General features: G+C 34.7%; 1 protein-coding gene across 1 annotated transcript in view; it reads right to left on the bottom strand.

The window, feature by feature from the left end:
- CLIC4 (chloride intracellular channel 4) overlaps positions 1–15,720 on the bottom strand; it is a 65,434-nt gene that overhangs the window by 13,943 nt on the left and 35,771 nt on the right. Inside the window, exons 3-4 of the mRNA XM_032495514.1 lie at positions 7,109–7,234; positions 593–699 (exon numbers count right to left, since the gene is read on the bottom strand). Coding sequence (XP_032351405.1) covers positions 593–699; positions 7,109–7,234 — 233 coding nt within the window. The remainder of the gene's footprint in view (positions 1–592; positions 700–7,108; positions 7,235–15,720) is intronic.

Here is a 15,720-nt window from a genome sequence, read left to right as displayed (position 1 = left end):
TAGTGAATCTAAATGCTCTCTTAGAGCAACTCCAAAAACTATTTTTTAAGGGTAATTAGCACAAAAATCTACCCAGGCTGATTTTAGGTTGCTGGCACAAAACAATAAACGAAAGATTGATTAATAGTTTAAATTAAGTTGTGTCAGTCTATTCCAAACCACCACAACCACCCAATCTATTGTTTGAGGTACTGTTAATTCTTTGCATAGCTCCCTTCATGGTAACTCCTCAGAAGAATATGAGAACAAATTCACTCAATAAACATTTTATCACACACCCCACTATATGCTAAGCACAGTCCCACTAGCTAGAAACAGGAAAAGGCAATTTAAGGACTTACCCTGGCTTATCAAATCTCTGATCAACTCTGAAAGCCAGTTTTTAATACTTACAGGAATGTATGGACTACAAAAGATTCATGTATAATCACTGTCATAATAGGATTTTTTTGGTCTTTTTGTTTTGTTTTGGGGGGGCAGTTTGGGCGGTAAGTGTGGTTCTACAGCATTAATTCAAGCACTTGGTGTTTTTTTGTTGGTGGTGGTGGTGGGTTTTTGTTTGTTTGTTTGTTTGTTTGTTTGTTTGTTTTACCTTCATTAGCCTCTGGCCTTGAATTCTTGATATATGCAGAGAATTTGGCAAAGATGTCCATTCCAGCAGTATTTGATTCTGGGTGTTTTGGTGAAAGCTTTAAGTACCTAAATGAAAAATATAATAATGGATTATAGATCCTCCAAAGATACATTAGCATAAACTCTCCTAATCAAACCATTGTGCTAGCAGTTACTAGGTATCTTTTAAGTTATTACCCTAAGAAATGCCATCATCTGTTTTCTATGATATTTTTAAGATGTGTTTTTTCCTTAGGAAATGAAGTTCCGCACCATTTTGCTCACATATTAATATTCTTGGCAACCAAAGGGCACTTGTACTCCACCTCCATTTCATAAATTAGAATGTTGGGGAAATAGTCTACTTGTTCAGAGACTTGTGCCAAGCCAAAGGGTCTCTTAGAAGCAGAATTCTAGGGCAGAGCTGTCCAAGAGAACTTTCTGTGATGATGGAAATATTCTGTATCTGAATTGTCCAACATGGTAGCTGTTGGTGACTTGTGGCTATCTAATTATGAATTTAAATTAATCACAATAAAGACAAAAATTCACTTCCTCAGTTGTACTAGCCACATTTCAACTGTAGAACTTTCTAAAATAGGAATAATATCAACCAGATAGATCTTTGGCGTGCCATGCACTGAGACAGTCCCATACAGCAGCTCTGCAGAACCTGGCAGTAGGGAAAGAGCCCAGGCTGGTCAAGCATCTTGATCACCCACGGCAGGTAAAGGACAGAAAAGCAGAAGGCTGATCACTCACTTCAATCCTATACTCAGGATTTTCCAAAACCTCCCATATACTAAATATTATTAAGGGTGACACTGAGCAACATAAAATAAGATGTCAGGAACTTTGCTAACAAATCCTCTACTGTGTTGTTACAAAGTCTTTTTACTTTTAGAAGAGACATTCATGACATAAAAGCTTTTTAAAAAAAAAACACACACACAAATGTGTATTTTATATACTTAAATTTCAAACACATATACTTGATGTTTATCTCTCTCTCAAATTAGGAAAATACATGTGAAAAAGCCTACTTTTCCCTTTAGCAGAGCTTGCATCAGCTTCCGGTAGTCGGGACTAGACTCTTAGCACCATTTCACGGAAGATGCCTCAGCTTAAAGGCCCTGCAAAACTTCACCAGAAAATGGACTTAAGGGCAGTAAGACTATGGAAAAAAATCTTACATGGAACTAGTTATTTATATTTATTCATATATTTTAAGATGCTGTCTTACCATTTTTCTGTAAATTAAAAATAAAAGTGAAGTATTTTTAGAAAAAAATTTAGTTCAGTAGCAAGTTGTAGTTTCAAGTTAATTTTTTATATTCTATACTTTATGTTTACCATTTTAAATTCAAGAAAAGATATATCTTCTAAATTAGACAGTACTATATTGCTAAGGAGAATATATTTATTGAACACCTATATGCTCAAGTTATTTTTCTTTTTAATATCCCTCCATGTTTAAGCTTAAAGGGTTCTCTCTTAAATGAAATTAATCACATAATGAGCTTTTTAAAAGTGAATGAGTATAGTAAATAAATTTCATCTGTGTATGTATATTTATATATGTATATATAATATGTAATTTTTTGCTAATTATAGAAAACTTTACCTTCTCTCTCCCTCTCTCTGTCATTTTTTCCTGCCTGAGTTGAAACAGTTAATTCCAGCTTCAACATCCCTGGATTTTCCTTGACTATGAAAACAACCAGGCTCTAGTTTAAATGTTTCCACCCACTTGTAATACAGTAACTTCATTGATTCATTTCAAAGAAAAAACAGTGCAAGGTACAGAAGTGCCACTTCAATACATCTATAACCTCCTCTAGCCAAGTTTCCAAAATTACTCCTCTTTTCCTCAACCAATATTTATCAGTACCTACTTTTTCTAGTGAAGTAAACTTCATAATTCTCAAACTTACTTACAGGAAGGTAGGCTTGAATTACAGATTATTGATATATTTATTTTTCATGCATATATTCACTTATTCTAATTATTAAGTATCAACTATGTGTCAGGAATTATGTTAAGTATGCTTCTGTGATGAACCCACAGAAGCATACTTACTAGACATCTGTATTAATGAACAAGTAAGAATAAAGGACTTGCAATGAGCATAACCTTTATTCATATGGAAATAGCTGCTATCACAATTCTTTAAAAAAACTCTCTAAAGCAGGTTAAACAGGCCCTACTCTTCTCCAAGACAAACCATTAAATTTGTACTTAGTTTAATGCATACAACATTATAGTTACAAAAGACCATTCATCTCAATGTCTCATTTTGCCTAAAAGGAAATTATATTGCAGGGAGGTTACACACTTGGACCCAAAAATCACTGGACTAGTTAAAAGTATCACCAAACTAAAACTCAGATCTCCTGTCCCCAGGTCAGTGTTATTTTGTTTTTGTTTTATTACAGATCAGGTTCTCTCTAAAAGATAAACCAAATGCTAAACTAGTAGGCCCAAAATCAGTTGTCAACTGTTTTCTACATTCCCCCCAAACACTGGATTTTAGTCATTCACTCATTATTATTAATTTTAGCAAACTGCTTGATAAAACAGTACTTTTCAATTATTATGAACATTCATTTTAACATTTAACAAAAGGAAGGCAAATAAGTAATAAAAGACTATGTGTCAACAACAGAATAGACATGAGCATCCAGGACTTTTCAGATCATCGGGGCTTTCAGATCATTCCTTTACTCTGTATTACATCGCAGACTATTAATGGTAGACTAGCTAAGAATATTTCCATCCTTTTAGGAAACACCTTAGACATTTTCTCCCTTCTCATGCTAATATAAAAATCAAGTGTGATTATACAGTCTATTACCTTATTCTTGTAAATTCAACTTTGTATTTCTCAGTTTAAAAAAAAGGCTTAATAACACTTTATAGAGCACGTCTCCAAAATTATCTAGCTTTTCTTTATCCTTCTATCCTTTATCAGTAAGGTAGCCCAGTATACAGGCTTGCTTCAGTTAAAAAAAAAAAATCCAAGTTTCAGTTTTTTTGAAAGCTTTTATTTGGACAAAGTAGTTCCTTCATTCAAGCAAGGGGAACTGAAAAAATATATATATAAATACTTCTCCCCAGAGAAAAGATAATGTTTCTTCTTCAAAACCTACAGTTACCTAGGCCAGAAAAAAGTTCCTTGATCTTAGCTTTTCATTACTCCCTAAATTCTAAATAACTCTAGAATAGGTAGTTATCTATATTTATAGATGTCATGATTAAATCAGAGATGCTCACGTAAAAGGCCCTCTGTTCTCAGTATCATCAAACGCCAAAAAGATATTAGAAATGCTAGATTCTAGTCTACCAGCTGTACAACTCTTCTGCCTTTCTCCTTGTCCTATTTGGAAACAGGAAGGCTTACAGAGTGAGGAGGATCAGCAATAGCTAAGGACCTAAAGACCTCCTTATCCTACAGGGAAAAGGCAGATGGTCCCCAACTGCCCTAGAACAATAGAGGAAAGGAAAAGGAATACATGTGGTGGTCCCAGAAACATTTCTTTCTCCCCTTCATCCTACAGAAACAATTCTGCATGACAGAGTATGCTGTTTGGTCAGCATTTCACATTATGGGTTATGGAGCCCACTAAGGGCAAGGCACTCCTAGTCCAAACATGCTGTTCCAATGCATATAAATAAAAACACACCAGAAGTGAAACCACACCTACTTTTTAAAAAGGATTCACTAAATTAAGTTTAACAACCACCTTCAGTCCCACCTGATCATCACAGTAAAACAATCTACCTTTGCTTTCTCTCCTACCCTTCCTCTAAGCTTGAGCTAGCCTTCAAGTCTGTACTCAACTAAAGCACAACCCCAATTAAAGACTCACATTTTACCTCTTTTATAAAAGTCAAACTCAACTAAATGAGAAATAGAAAGAAGAAAATGGAGGAAATACAGGTTTCTGAAGTCATACAGACCTGTCTTTGAAAGTAACCTGTGCCATTTCTGCCACCATTAACTGTAAAACTTTGGACAAGTTATTTGGATTACTCGCCTTCAGTTTTTTTCATAAAGTCTTTGAGAGGATTAGTTGAGATAATCCCCAGTGCATGGCACATAATTAGCACTTGAATGTTAGTTAATAACAGCAGAGGCATTAGTAACATCAAAACTACTCCCTCCCAAGTAAAATGTTAAAACTTTAGAAACTCTCTTCAGAATATAAACAGAACGATCTCCAAGTTTTAAATTAAATTATTTAAACTAAAGGAAAAGACCTCCTATGGTTATAGTATCTCTATAAATATGCCTAAATGAAACGAAAGTAAAATTTCTATTTATAAAAAGCAAAGTGAAAATGTTTATTTTCAAGGTCCAATTCAAAAAGCTAAGATGTCTTACAGAGTTCTAGATACCAAAAAGATGGAATATTTTGATATTAGCTCTACTATTTCTCTTAATGTTTATTCTGAGAAAAATCAAAAGAAAGAATAATGAAAATTATTTTTGTTGTTGTTGCTGCTGCTCTTGTTAAAGAAGACGACAAGAAGAGAATATGAGAAAATGCCCATTTTATTGAAATGGCATATAATGTTATCAGCATATTGATTTCAAAAACATAAATATCCTCAGAAGGATTTACACAATAAACACTTCAGAAAATGCTTTAAAACAACATACAGTTTCCTTCATAGAGAATGAATGTCATTCAAACTGTTTCTCTATAATTTAACGTTGATACAATGATCTACAGTTACGTAAGAGGAAGATCACTTTCATTAATCAGCATCTGAGGGTAAGTCGGCAAATATAGAACTTTCCTCAGAGCTGACAGCCTTTACAAATAAAAAGGGTAAGATATACATAATTTGTACATGAAAAGAATAAAAAGGGATGCAGTAGGTTCTATGACACAATAATCTCTCAAAAGTTATTTCTAACTAAGTTAAATGCATGTTCATAATAGTTCCTTTCTGATGTGTACAAAGCTCCAATTTCAAAGATTCCAGTTTTGATTTCTTGGTATTCTAACTCTATATATGGTCTGGAGGGAAAAATCAAGATACAGTTTTATTAATGTTGGTCTAGAGAAACTTTACTGGGGATAGAAGGAAGGATAGGACTCCTGGAAAGCAGAGATAAAAGAAGTCTGAGGCTCTTCGACAAGAAGGAAGGCAGAGGATAAGTTTTTAGGATACAGGATTACGAAAATGAAATTTTAAGCTTAGAGTAAGATTGCTAAACAGAGGGCAATTCTGTTTACAACAGAAGGTGGGCTAGTTGTAGACAGAGTGTCATTACTCATGTCTCCTAGCAGCCTTCCTGCCTGCCATCTCCAACCCTGCATGCCACGCTCCAGCCACACCTTCAGGTCCCCCAAAGAAACACTATCCAAAATAATTCTTCTGCCTGGAATGCCTGTCATTCCTTCACTCACCTGCTGGATGTCACTTTTTTTTTTTCAACTAAAGTTTAATTCAAGTGTGATCTCTTCTCCAAAGCCTTTCCTGATTCCACTCATTTTCCCACATCATCACTACCTCCTCATCCATATTTGACTGTGTTTCTTGAGAGCAGGAACTGTCTTGTTAGCTATTGTATCCGTAGGGCTTTGTTGCCCAGTAACTGTTTGCAGAATAAATGAATGAATGAATGCTGAGTAACTAATTATTTTAGAACTTTCTGACCCAATAATCCTATTCTTGGGAAATTTACCTGTATATGGTGGGAAAAAAAACAAGTTAACTAGCAAGAACAGGCATGAGCCAGAAGAAACATTCCAGTTTTCAGGATAGTGAAACTAGAAAAGTCTAAAAGAAACCAATGATGTTTTGAACCTTTGCCAACGTTACATTATGATACAAAACTTCATAGTTGCAATTTGGGTAACTGTCATTACAGTGCATCTACTCCTCAACTGTACCTCACATTACAGGAAAAAGTTCAGTACTTTGAACTCATTAACCATGTGGCCTAATATGCAGGACCTGGGGCTCTAGAACACCTTAAAAGAAATACATAAATAAAAATGAAATCCCAGCAACGCAGTCTAAAAAATTCATTCTCTTTGGTGGTAGCTTTAGAAAGTTACCTTTAAAATGGCCTGAAAGGAAATCTCCCAGCAACCTGTACCACACCCCTGCTTCGACATTCTAGCTGGGTTCAGTTTGAACCTGTCTTCCCCATCTCTTCTTCTCCCCAAACTTCTCTCTCATTTTGGGACCTCCATCCCTCAAATAACCTGGACTCACATGTCCCAAACCTATTTCCACCAAGTACTCTATAGCTTAATCAGATTCCTGTCTTTCTTAGTGTGACTTACTGGCCTAGCCAGCAGCCAGTTCTGACATTTCTGTAGCATCATAATGAATGAAGAGAAGTCCTAGTCATTCCAACCTAATGCTGTGACAATTTAACTCAAGTACAATCAAGAGAAATGTCCCTAAGGACCAGATAAGACAAAGCTTTAAAGAGATGGCAGTATTTCCATGCGTATTTTCTATGATACTCACTTGGGAGGGCATAAGACTTCTTCAAGAAATTCTTCAATCTTATTTACATCCGTTTTGACCTCATTGTTGAACGTTATAAATGGTGGGTGGGTCCCCGGAGCCAAGTTCTGCAGGTCTGCAGGCTTCCTGTTAGGCAAAATAGTGGTCAAAATCAGGTCATTTTTTTTACTCTATCTGAGGAGGCAGCAATATTTTAAATTCTCAGAGTGGTTCTAAATTTTAAAGTATATAAAAGTGAATCAGAAATCGTATTTTTTCCACTCAGTATAACAGCTGCAGTGGTACTCTAATAAGAAGCAAAAGCCTCCACAAAGCACAACATTTATGATAAGAAAATTAAGTTTTTGATTTTAACCAAAGACAAAGTCCTTCATTCTCATTCCAAATTTAACTGAGGTACTTATTAGAAATGGTGGTAGAATGAGGGGAAGAAGAGTTGGGAAAGTCAGTCTCTAGTCTCAAGTCTAACCAGCTCATTGGGTAAAGATGAGCAAAATAGCTTCCCTAAGCTTCTAAGCTTTTCCTTTTTTTTTTTTTTTTTTTTTTTTGTAAAATATGGGAGAAGAACAGCTGATTCCTACAGTCCTTTTCATAACAGATTCCAAATTCAGATGCTATCTCATTTTGATTTTCCTGTAAGTTCAGACTTAATAATGAAAAAGCTGACCAGATTTGACTGTCTAATATCAAAATTACTTCAACGTATAAAAGATAGCATAAGCAAAAAGTAAGTGGCAACAGAAAATGGACAAAATATTACAGTAAATAAGAAAGACTTCAAATATGTATTAGGTAAGGATTTTTGTCCAAATTCATTTAAAATGTCATCAAAAAATCAAATAGGTATGGTTCAAAATAAATTGATAAGTCATAGATAAAATAAGTGAACACATGGAAAAATGCCCAAAAATTCCAGTCATTAAAGAAATTCAAAACTAAAAAATAAAGACATTTTCCTCCTACTAATTAGGAAAAACTGAAAATACACAGAACACTGATAAAGATGGTGAAATTGGTATGCTACCCTATTAAAAAACACAATGGTTCACCTAAACCCACCAATGAATCCTAGAATCAATAACATAACCAGATACGGTGCATATCTTAATGATAAAGTATGAAGTATACATCAAGAATATGTAGTATTCTTACCAAAAAAGTTGAACCTGAATCTAAAATCAAGCCTCCTAGGGCAGCTGTCTCTCAAAGTGTGACTGAGGAGACCCTTTCACCAGACGGCCCGTGAGGGTAAAACCATACGCATATTATTAAGACATCATTTTCCTTTTTCACTCTTATTCTCTCATGCCTGGATAGTGTTTTCCATAGCCTATTCAGTGTGTGATGTCACAGGGTAATGCATACAGAAGCAGATATGAGAATTTATCTTTTATTAAGGCAGACATTAGAGATGCACAAAAACGTAAAAGAATGCCAGTCATCACTAATTCTGTTTTGAAGAATACACTTATTTTTAATTAAAAGAATTTTTGTGATATCAAGTAATGAGTTCATGATGACTCTATTTAAATCAATTAGTAAATATTTTTAAATTTTTCAGCTTTGCTTTTTAATGTAGTAAAATCAATAGTAACTGAAAGCTCCTTGAGGTCCTCAATAATTTAAGAGTATAAAGGAGTCCTGGGACCAAAAAGTTCATTTACAGGAAACATGAGGAGTTACAGGACAAAGTTAAATGATACCTCAAGGAAGCAATCAGCCAAATCCAGAATTTGGGATCTACAGTTCAACTGATTGGATTTCTACCAGTCAATGGCATGAGGATAAAAAGCCACAAATGGAAGCTGGAAGGGATTGTTGTAGATTAAGAAAAAATTAAGAGACACAACAACCAAATATGAATAGAATTTGTTTGGATCCTGAGTTGAACAAACCAGCCAAAGATTTTAGAGATAACTGGAGAAACTGGATTACACACTGGGTACTAGAGGTTATAAAGACATTATGGTTAGGTAAGAAAATTTCCATATTGTTTGGAGATGTACAGTGAAGTAAGCAGGGGTAAAATGACAGATTCCCAGGATTTGCTTTAAAACATTTCAGGAAAGAAGAAGGAGAAGAAGACAACGACAACGACGATGATGACGGCAAAGACAAAGAAGAAAGGGGACAAAGCAAATGGGGGCAAAATCTTGATAAGGAAACTGAAGTTACCAAGTTTATTCTATTTTTGTATGTTTGAAAACCTTCATAATTAAAAAGATGAACTTAAAAAACTTTAAAAAGCAATAATAACTTATTGCTTCAAAGAACTTCTCCCCCTCCTACTACTGCCCTTCCTTCCGTCCCTCCTTACCACAAATGCACATAATTTGAATAAAATAAAGGATATCTTAAAGTGTATCATGAAGGTGAAATACTTTGTCATTAAAATGAATTTTTAAAATAGAGTGTACCCTAAAATCTAAATTCAGCCCAGCTTATCAATTTCCCCTGGTCTTACATCCATTCTCTCTCTCTCCCTTTCTTCCCTCCTCCTCCTCCCACTCGCTGCCTCACATACATCCCCTTCTCTCCCTTAATTTAGGTTCAGAGAGTGCCTCATCTTTCTATTACTACATTCCACTCAATACACAAAGACATTAATTATCCAAATAGTCCAAATTTTCTATCCAAGTTTTAGAGCCTACCTCCTTCCCCAAGCAAAGAAAAATAAGACTATCTATTAACTTCTACAATAACCTAAGCTCCAAAAGAGAACTTTTAAAAGTCAAAATCTGATTTGATTTTCAACTCTGATTCTTTTACTGAGCATTCTTTGGTCAGACAAGGTAAAGTTGAACACAAAATGATTGGAATACATGAAACCTGAGTAAGTCTTCCAGATTCACATTTATTTCAATAGTGAGGTATGCCTATAAGGTTCCAGTACATTTTATAAGTACTCAGTTTCAAATCAGAACTAATCCTGTTCTATTTTTAATTTCACTGGTTTCTTTTGGTTATTCCTTTTTACTCAGCATCCTCTCCACCTGTTCTTTGATCACTAAAGGGTCCTCCACGTCCAAGACCGTAGTCATCTTTCATCTTCAAGTCACCCACTCATATTCTCACTCAGACTCACATTTGTTCCCACTTATATTTTTTTCCTCTCAATTCAGGAAGACCTTGTACATAATCAAGAATCTAGAAACCCTAACAGTTTAGGGTTTATACATTTATTTTCAAATCCTTTTAATCAAAGTACCATCAGTTACAATGTGTCAATTTCTGGTGTACAGCACAATGTCCCCACTCATGCATATACATACATATATTCATTTTCATATTTTTTTATTAAAGGTTATTACAAGATATTGAACACAGTTCCCTGTGTGATACAGTAGAAACTTTTTAAAATCTGTTTTTATATAGTGGCTAATATTTGTAAATCTCAAACTCCCAAATTTATCCCTTCCCACCCCTTTTCCCCGATAAGATTGTTTACTATGTCTGCAAGTCTGTTTCTGTTTTGTAGATGAGTTCATAATGTCCTTTTTTTCTTTTTTTAGATTTCACACGTGAGTGATCTCATATGGTATTTTTCTTTCTATTTCTGGCTTACTTCACTTAGAATAACGATCTTAGATCCATCCATGTTGCTGCAAAGGGCATTGTTTTATTTTTTATGGCTGAGTAGTATTCCATTGTATAAATAAACCACATCTTCTTTATCCAGTCATCTGTCAATGGACATTTAGGCTGTTTCCATGACTTGGCTATTGTAAATAGTGCTGCTATGCACTTTGGGGTGCTGGTGTCTTTTTGAATTAGGGCTCCTTCTGGTTATCTGCCCAGGAGTGGGATTACTGGGTCATATGGTAAGTCTATTCCTAGTCTTTTGAGGAATCTCCATACTGTTTGCCACAATGGCTGCACCAAACTGCATTTCCACCAGCAGTGTAGGAGGGTTCCCTTTTCTCCACACCCTCTCCAGCATTTATCATTTGTTGACTTTCGAATAATGGCCATTCTGACTGGTGTGAGGTGATACTTCATGGTAGCTTTGATTTACATTTCTCTGATAATTAGCAATTTGGAGCCTTTTTTCATGTACCTATTGGCCATTTGTATGCCTTCACTGGAGAATTGCTTGTTTAGGTCTTCTGCCCATTTTTGGATTGGGTTGTTTGGCTTTTTGTTATTAAGTTGTATGAGCTGTTTATATATTCTGGAAATTAAGCCTTTCGCAGTCACATTATTTGCAAATATTTTCTCCCATTCCGTATGTTGTTATTTTGTTTATGGTTTATTTTGCTGTTAAAAGCTTATAAGTTTAATTAGGTCCCATTTGTTTATTTTTGCTCTGATTTCTATTGCCTGGGTAGACTGACATAGGAGAACACTGCTAAGATTGATGTCAGAGAATGTTTTGCCTATGTTTTCTTCTAGGAGATTTACTGTGTCTTGTCTTATAGTTAAGTCTTTAAGCCACTTTGAGTTTGTTTTTGTGTATAGAGTGAGAGTGTTCTAACTTCACTGATTTACATTCTGCTAGCCAGTTTTCCCAACACTACTTGCTAAAAAGACTGTCTTTTCTCCATTGTATATTCTTGCCTCCTTTGTCAAAGATTAATTGACCATAGGTCTGTGGGTTTATTTCTGGGCTCTCTATTCTGTTCCATTGATCCACATGTCTGTTTTTATGCTAATACCACAGTTCTGTTAAATCCTAACATTTTAAAGTTAAAAAGGTAACACAAAGGTAAGAAAGAACAACAGAATCTCACAGCAAGTAGGGCTAATAAAATTGTAGAAAATACACAAGAAAAAGAGAACACACTACATCTCCCATTAATACTAGTGATGAATAAGAATGTTCTTTAATCTTGTCATATACAAATTATGATCACCTGGAAAAGACTTCTCTTATTCCAAAGTTAAAAAACATATCCAGCAACATTTTTATGATTAACAAACAGTCCATTAATGCCTAAGTATAAGGCATTAATGAATAGGGTAGAGTTAGGTAAAGGAGAAGAAAGAGATCAATGCTTTAAAATAACCCACAGGGGGAGGGTGGCAAAATAAATAGCTATTAATTCTATAATAAATTATGACAGCTGTTAAGTTCTCCAAACAAAAATATTTATGAGAGCAGGAATAAAGTTAGCATGGCAAAGAAGAAAGAACCAAAGACTGAATGAAAAGAACCTGGTTAAAGTCCCAGATTGAATAGTTCTGCCATTCACCAGATATAAGACTAAGTAAATCACAACCTCTGTGGGTCTGGATTTCCTCATCCGTACTATGAATATAAAACTTGCTTTGCTGGTAAAGACTAAATCAAATAATGGGTGTGAAAGTGAACTAAAATTTATGCAAGCAATGAAATTGACAGTTTTAAACTCTATGATGGTTCAAAACTGGTTATCTAGCATTAACTGGTAATAAGAAATCTGTTAATATAGAGGCGTTTAAGTAAAGTGAAACCAGGCATATGCTTACCAATTTTCCCCTTAATATTAATGACTAGTGAATAGTCCATCTTGTTTCTGCTAAAGGCTTATTTATAGATTTAAAAATTTTTTAAAGGTGATGAAACTATTCTCCAGGATTAACTGTTGAGATGAAGGACAATCATGTTAGGTCCTTACTTCAAACAAAACTAGATTTGAGAAGAAACTTTAATGCTTCTAAACAGATTAGCAGACTACAAATAAACGGAGAAGTTGTAAGCACTGAAGTGACTCACTTAGAAGCTATTATCAAGTCAGCAACCAGATAGAATCAAAGATTCTTCAACTTCAAGTCCTCACCTGGCACTCTAAGGTCTCAGGTGTTTTGATGGCCCCACAAAGGCTCATTTTTACAGATGCTTCACAGAACCTTAATATTTCAGGAACTGCAGTATCAGAAAAATGAAACTGACAGACAAATGACTAAAAATTTCAGGACATCTTTGGCTTATTTCATAAAAGGCTTCAATAAACATTCAATAGTTCGTTTAAACTCATTCAAATATTTATCTTAAGTGATATCTAGAAAAAGCAAAGGGCATAGAATTCATGCTTTGAGCTGAGAGCATGACTGTTCTTCAATGTTTTGTTTTGTTTTGTTTTTACCATCACTTACCAGAGTAGACTTTTTTTTTCATATAGTAGTCTTTTATTTAGACAAAAAAAAATTATTCTGTTATCTCCCATTTTGTTTCTAGATGAAGAAAAGGAAATGAATAAAGAGAAACAAACTAAAACAAGAAACAGAAAGAGTGAAAGAAAGGAATGAAAAGGAGGCGCCTTACAGAGGAGCTAATACTTTAAGCAACTTAAGGAGCTTAACTTCAATTAAAATTTAATTCAGTACAAACAATTGGAGGCCCTCTGGCTGGTGGCTCAGTTCCAGCTGCTTGGTATGAAATGAGTACAGCACAGCCACTGGAGCTGGTTCTTAAAAATGACCTATCTGTAACTAGTTGACTTAGTCTCATTCAGTGGGAGAAAAAAAATACTAAGTATGTAGAACCTGTCCTTTAACTGAATTTCCTTTTAAAGGTGCTGATTTTCAAAGCATAAAATTAATCCACACAAACCAAGAGAATGCTGGAAACTATGTGGCAAATGAGCCAAAAAAAGGTTAACACCACAATTTTTTTGTTTCAGAACACTTTACTCCTATTAATTATTCTTCACTAGGTTTGCTATGTTCTAATACTAAAGTCACTAACTGAATGATTGACACATGGACAACAAAGACACTAAGATCCCAGTTACTAGGCATTTGTCTATGTGTCCCAGTTCAACCAGTTAAAGGATTTTATTTATTTTGATTAAATGCGGTATACTGCTAATCTACCTACTATAATGTAAATTTATGATGCAATCATTTTAAAACAAAATAGCACCTATGAAAATGTTTCAAATACAGCTTCTATAATTCTTAACAGATTTTATTAACAGTGTATAAGCAGTTTATAAATTTATATAGATAATAGGTTTAGGAAAACATTCACTAACAATCCATTTTTCTAATTCAGCTCTTAGTAGCCTCAACAGGATTTTTTACCTTTGAAAACATCTTGAAAAAGAACATAAAGACATGTGACAGCTAAGTTCTCCCTCTCTGCTTTTGTCTCTGTCTCTCTCTGTCACACACACACACACACAGTATGCATGTGATTCAGAATATATTCATGAGACACATATCTTGAATCGCAGGATTGTTCTAACAGGGACTTTATGTAGGTCAGGTCAACTTTACCAACGGGAAGAATGGAGTCCGTACTTTCCTGACTAACCAGTAGCAGGAAATGAATGATTTCTCTAAAAAGTCTATCTGTTCCACTCCATTTAGTCTCTCTGTATGTTTTATTCATGCTGCTGTTTACTGAAGATGTATACATGGAACTCAAAGTGATCTCTCAACTTGCTGAAGACTATTTTCAGAAGCGGGGAGCCACAGAGACATGATAACGAAAGAATCTATTTAGAAATCAGGTTTTGTTCTGAGTTTATGACTCTTTTTAAGCTATATGGAACTATCAGTTATATAGTTCCATTGAAACATTTTAAACTATTACAAAATTATTAAAGTTTAAACTAACATAATAATCTTTCAAAATTTTATGCCATTATTATGGCAATTTACGCATGGGTCTGACTCACACAGTATGTGACAAATGCTATGTTGACATCTGAAGCAGAAGGAAATCATTGGTGATGACACAAAGGATGAGACAGTTTCAATGTTTAAGGTGGGAATGGGAAAATGAAAACATGCCTTTCCCAGACTTTTAAAGTGGTCTTCTCCGATTTCTTTATTTTTCTCAGAGAATACCATAGAGGAGGAATTTCATTCATCACTGGTAATACAGAAGATATCACTGCTTTTACAATAAAAAGATAATTTCTTAAAGTTATCATTTCTACTCTCATTTCTCAAAACCAGAAAAGTTTATCCATAACAACTATGTGACAAAACATGACCACACTGAGCTATATCCAAGTCAGTGTCTGTGTGTCTGTCTGTTTCTCTTTCTCTCTCATATTACTAATTTCATGCTTTCATCTTTCTCTTCCCCCAACCTCTCTCTTCGGCTTATCTATGCTCTAATGATGCTGGTCTCTGATTTAGGAACTTCTGAGCATAATGAAGATTGTGGAAGTCTTCAAGTAAACACCTTGATCACCACCACAAACCTGTCAGCCAGAAAGGCCCTATAAAACAAGCGTAATAAAATAATGAATTCTATTCAAGAACAGGTCTGAAAATGGTTTGATAAAGAGTAGTAAAAAGTACCCCGAACCATGTTTAGCACATAGTGGACACTGAAGAATGTTAGTTTATTTTTCCTTTCTTTCTTCCTGAATTTAAAAGTAAGGTAACTGACCTCCAAGAAAATGAGGCAGCTTGCCTAAGGCCCTGGGGAAATCAAGGACAAGGCTCTCTCCGCACAGAACCGGGTCTCTACCCTTAACACCTTCTACTATGCCCTGGTTGCTCCCAACTTGATGACATGTGGTAACATCTTGAAATGTGCCCTGCATTTTAATATTTTCACTTATATCTACCTGAATCTTTTGTTCAAATGGCAGTTGATATAAACCTAAATTCCTTCTGAAGCCTGAGAACTTTTTTTTTAATCTAAAAGTTCTATAATATAATTGCAGCAT

Source organism: Camelus ferus, chromosome 13 (genome assembly GCF_009834535.1).
Source record: "Camelus ferus isolate YT-003-E chromosome 13, BCGSAC_Cfer_1.0, whole genome shotgun sequence".
NCBI classification, from domain to species: Eukaryota; Metazoa; Chordata; class Mammalia; order Artiodactyla; family Camelidae; genus Camelus; species Camelus ferus.
The sequence above is the reverse complement of the archived record's forward strand: the minus strand, read 5'-3'. Positions and strand labels throughout refer to the sequence as shown.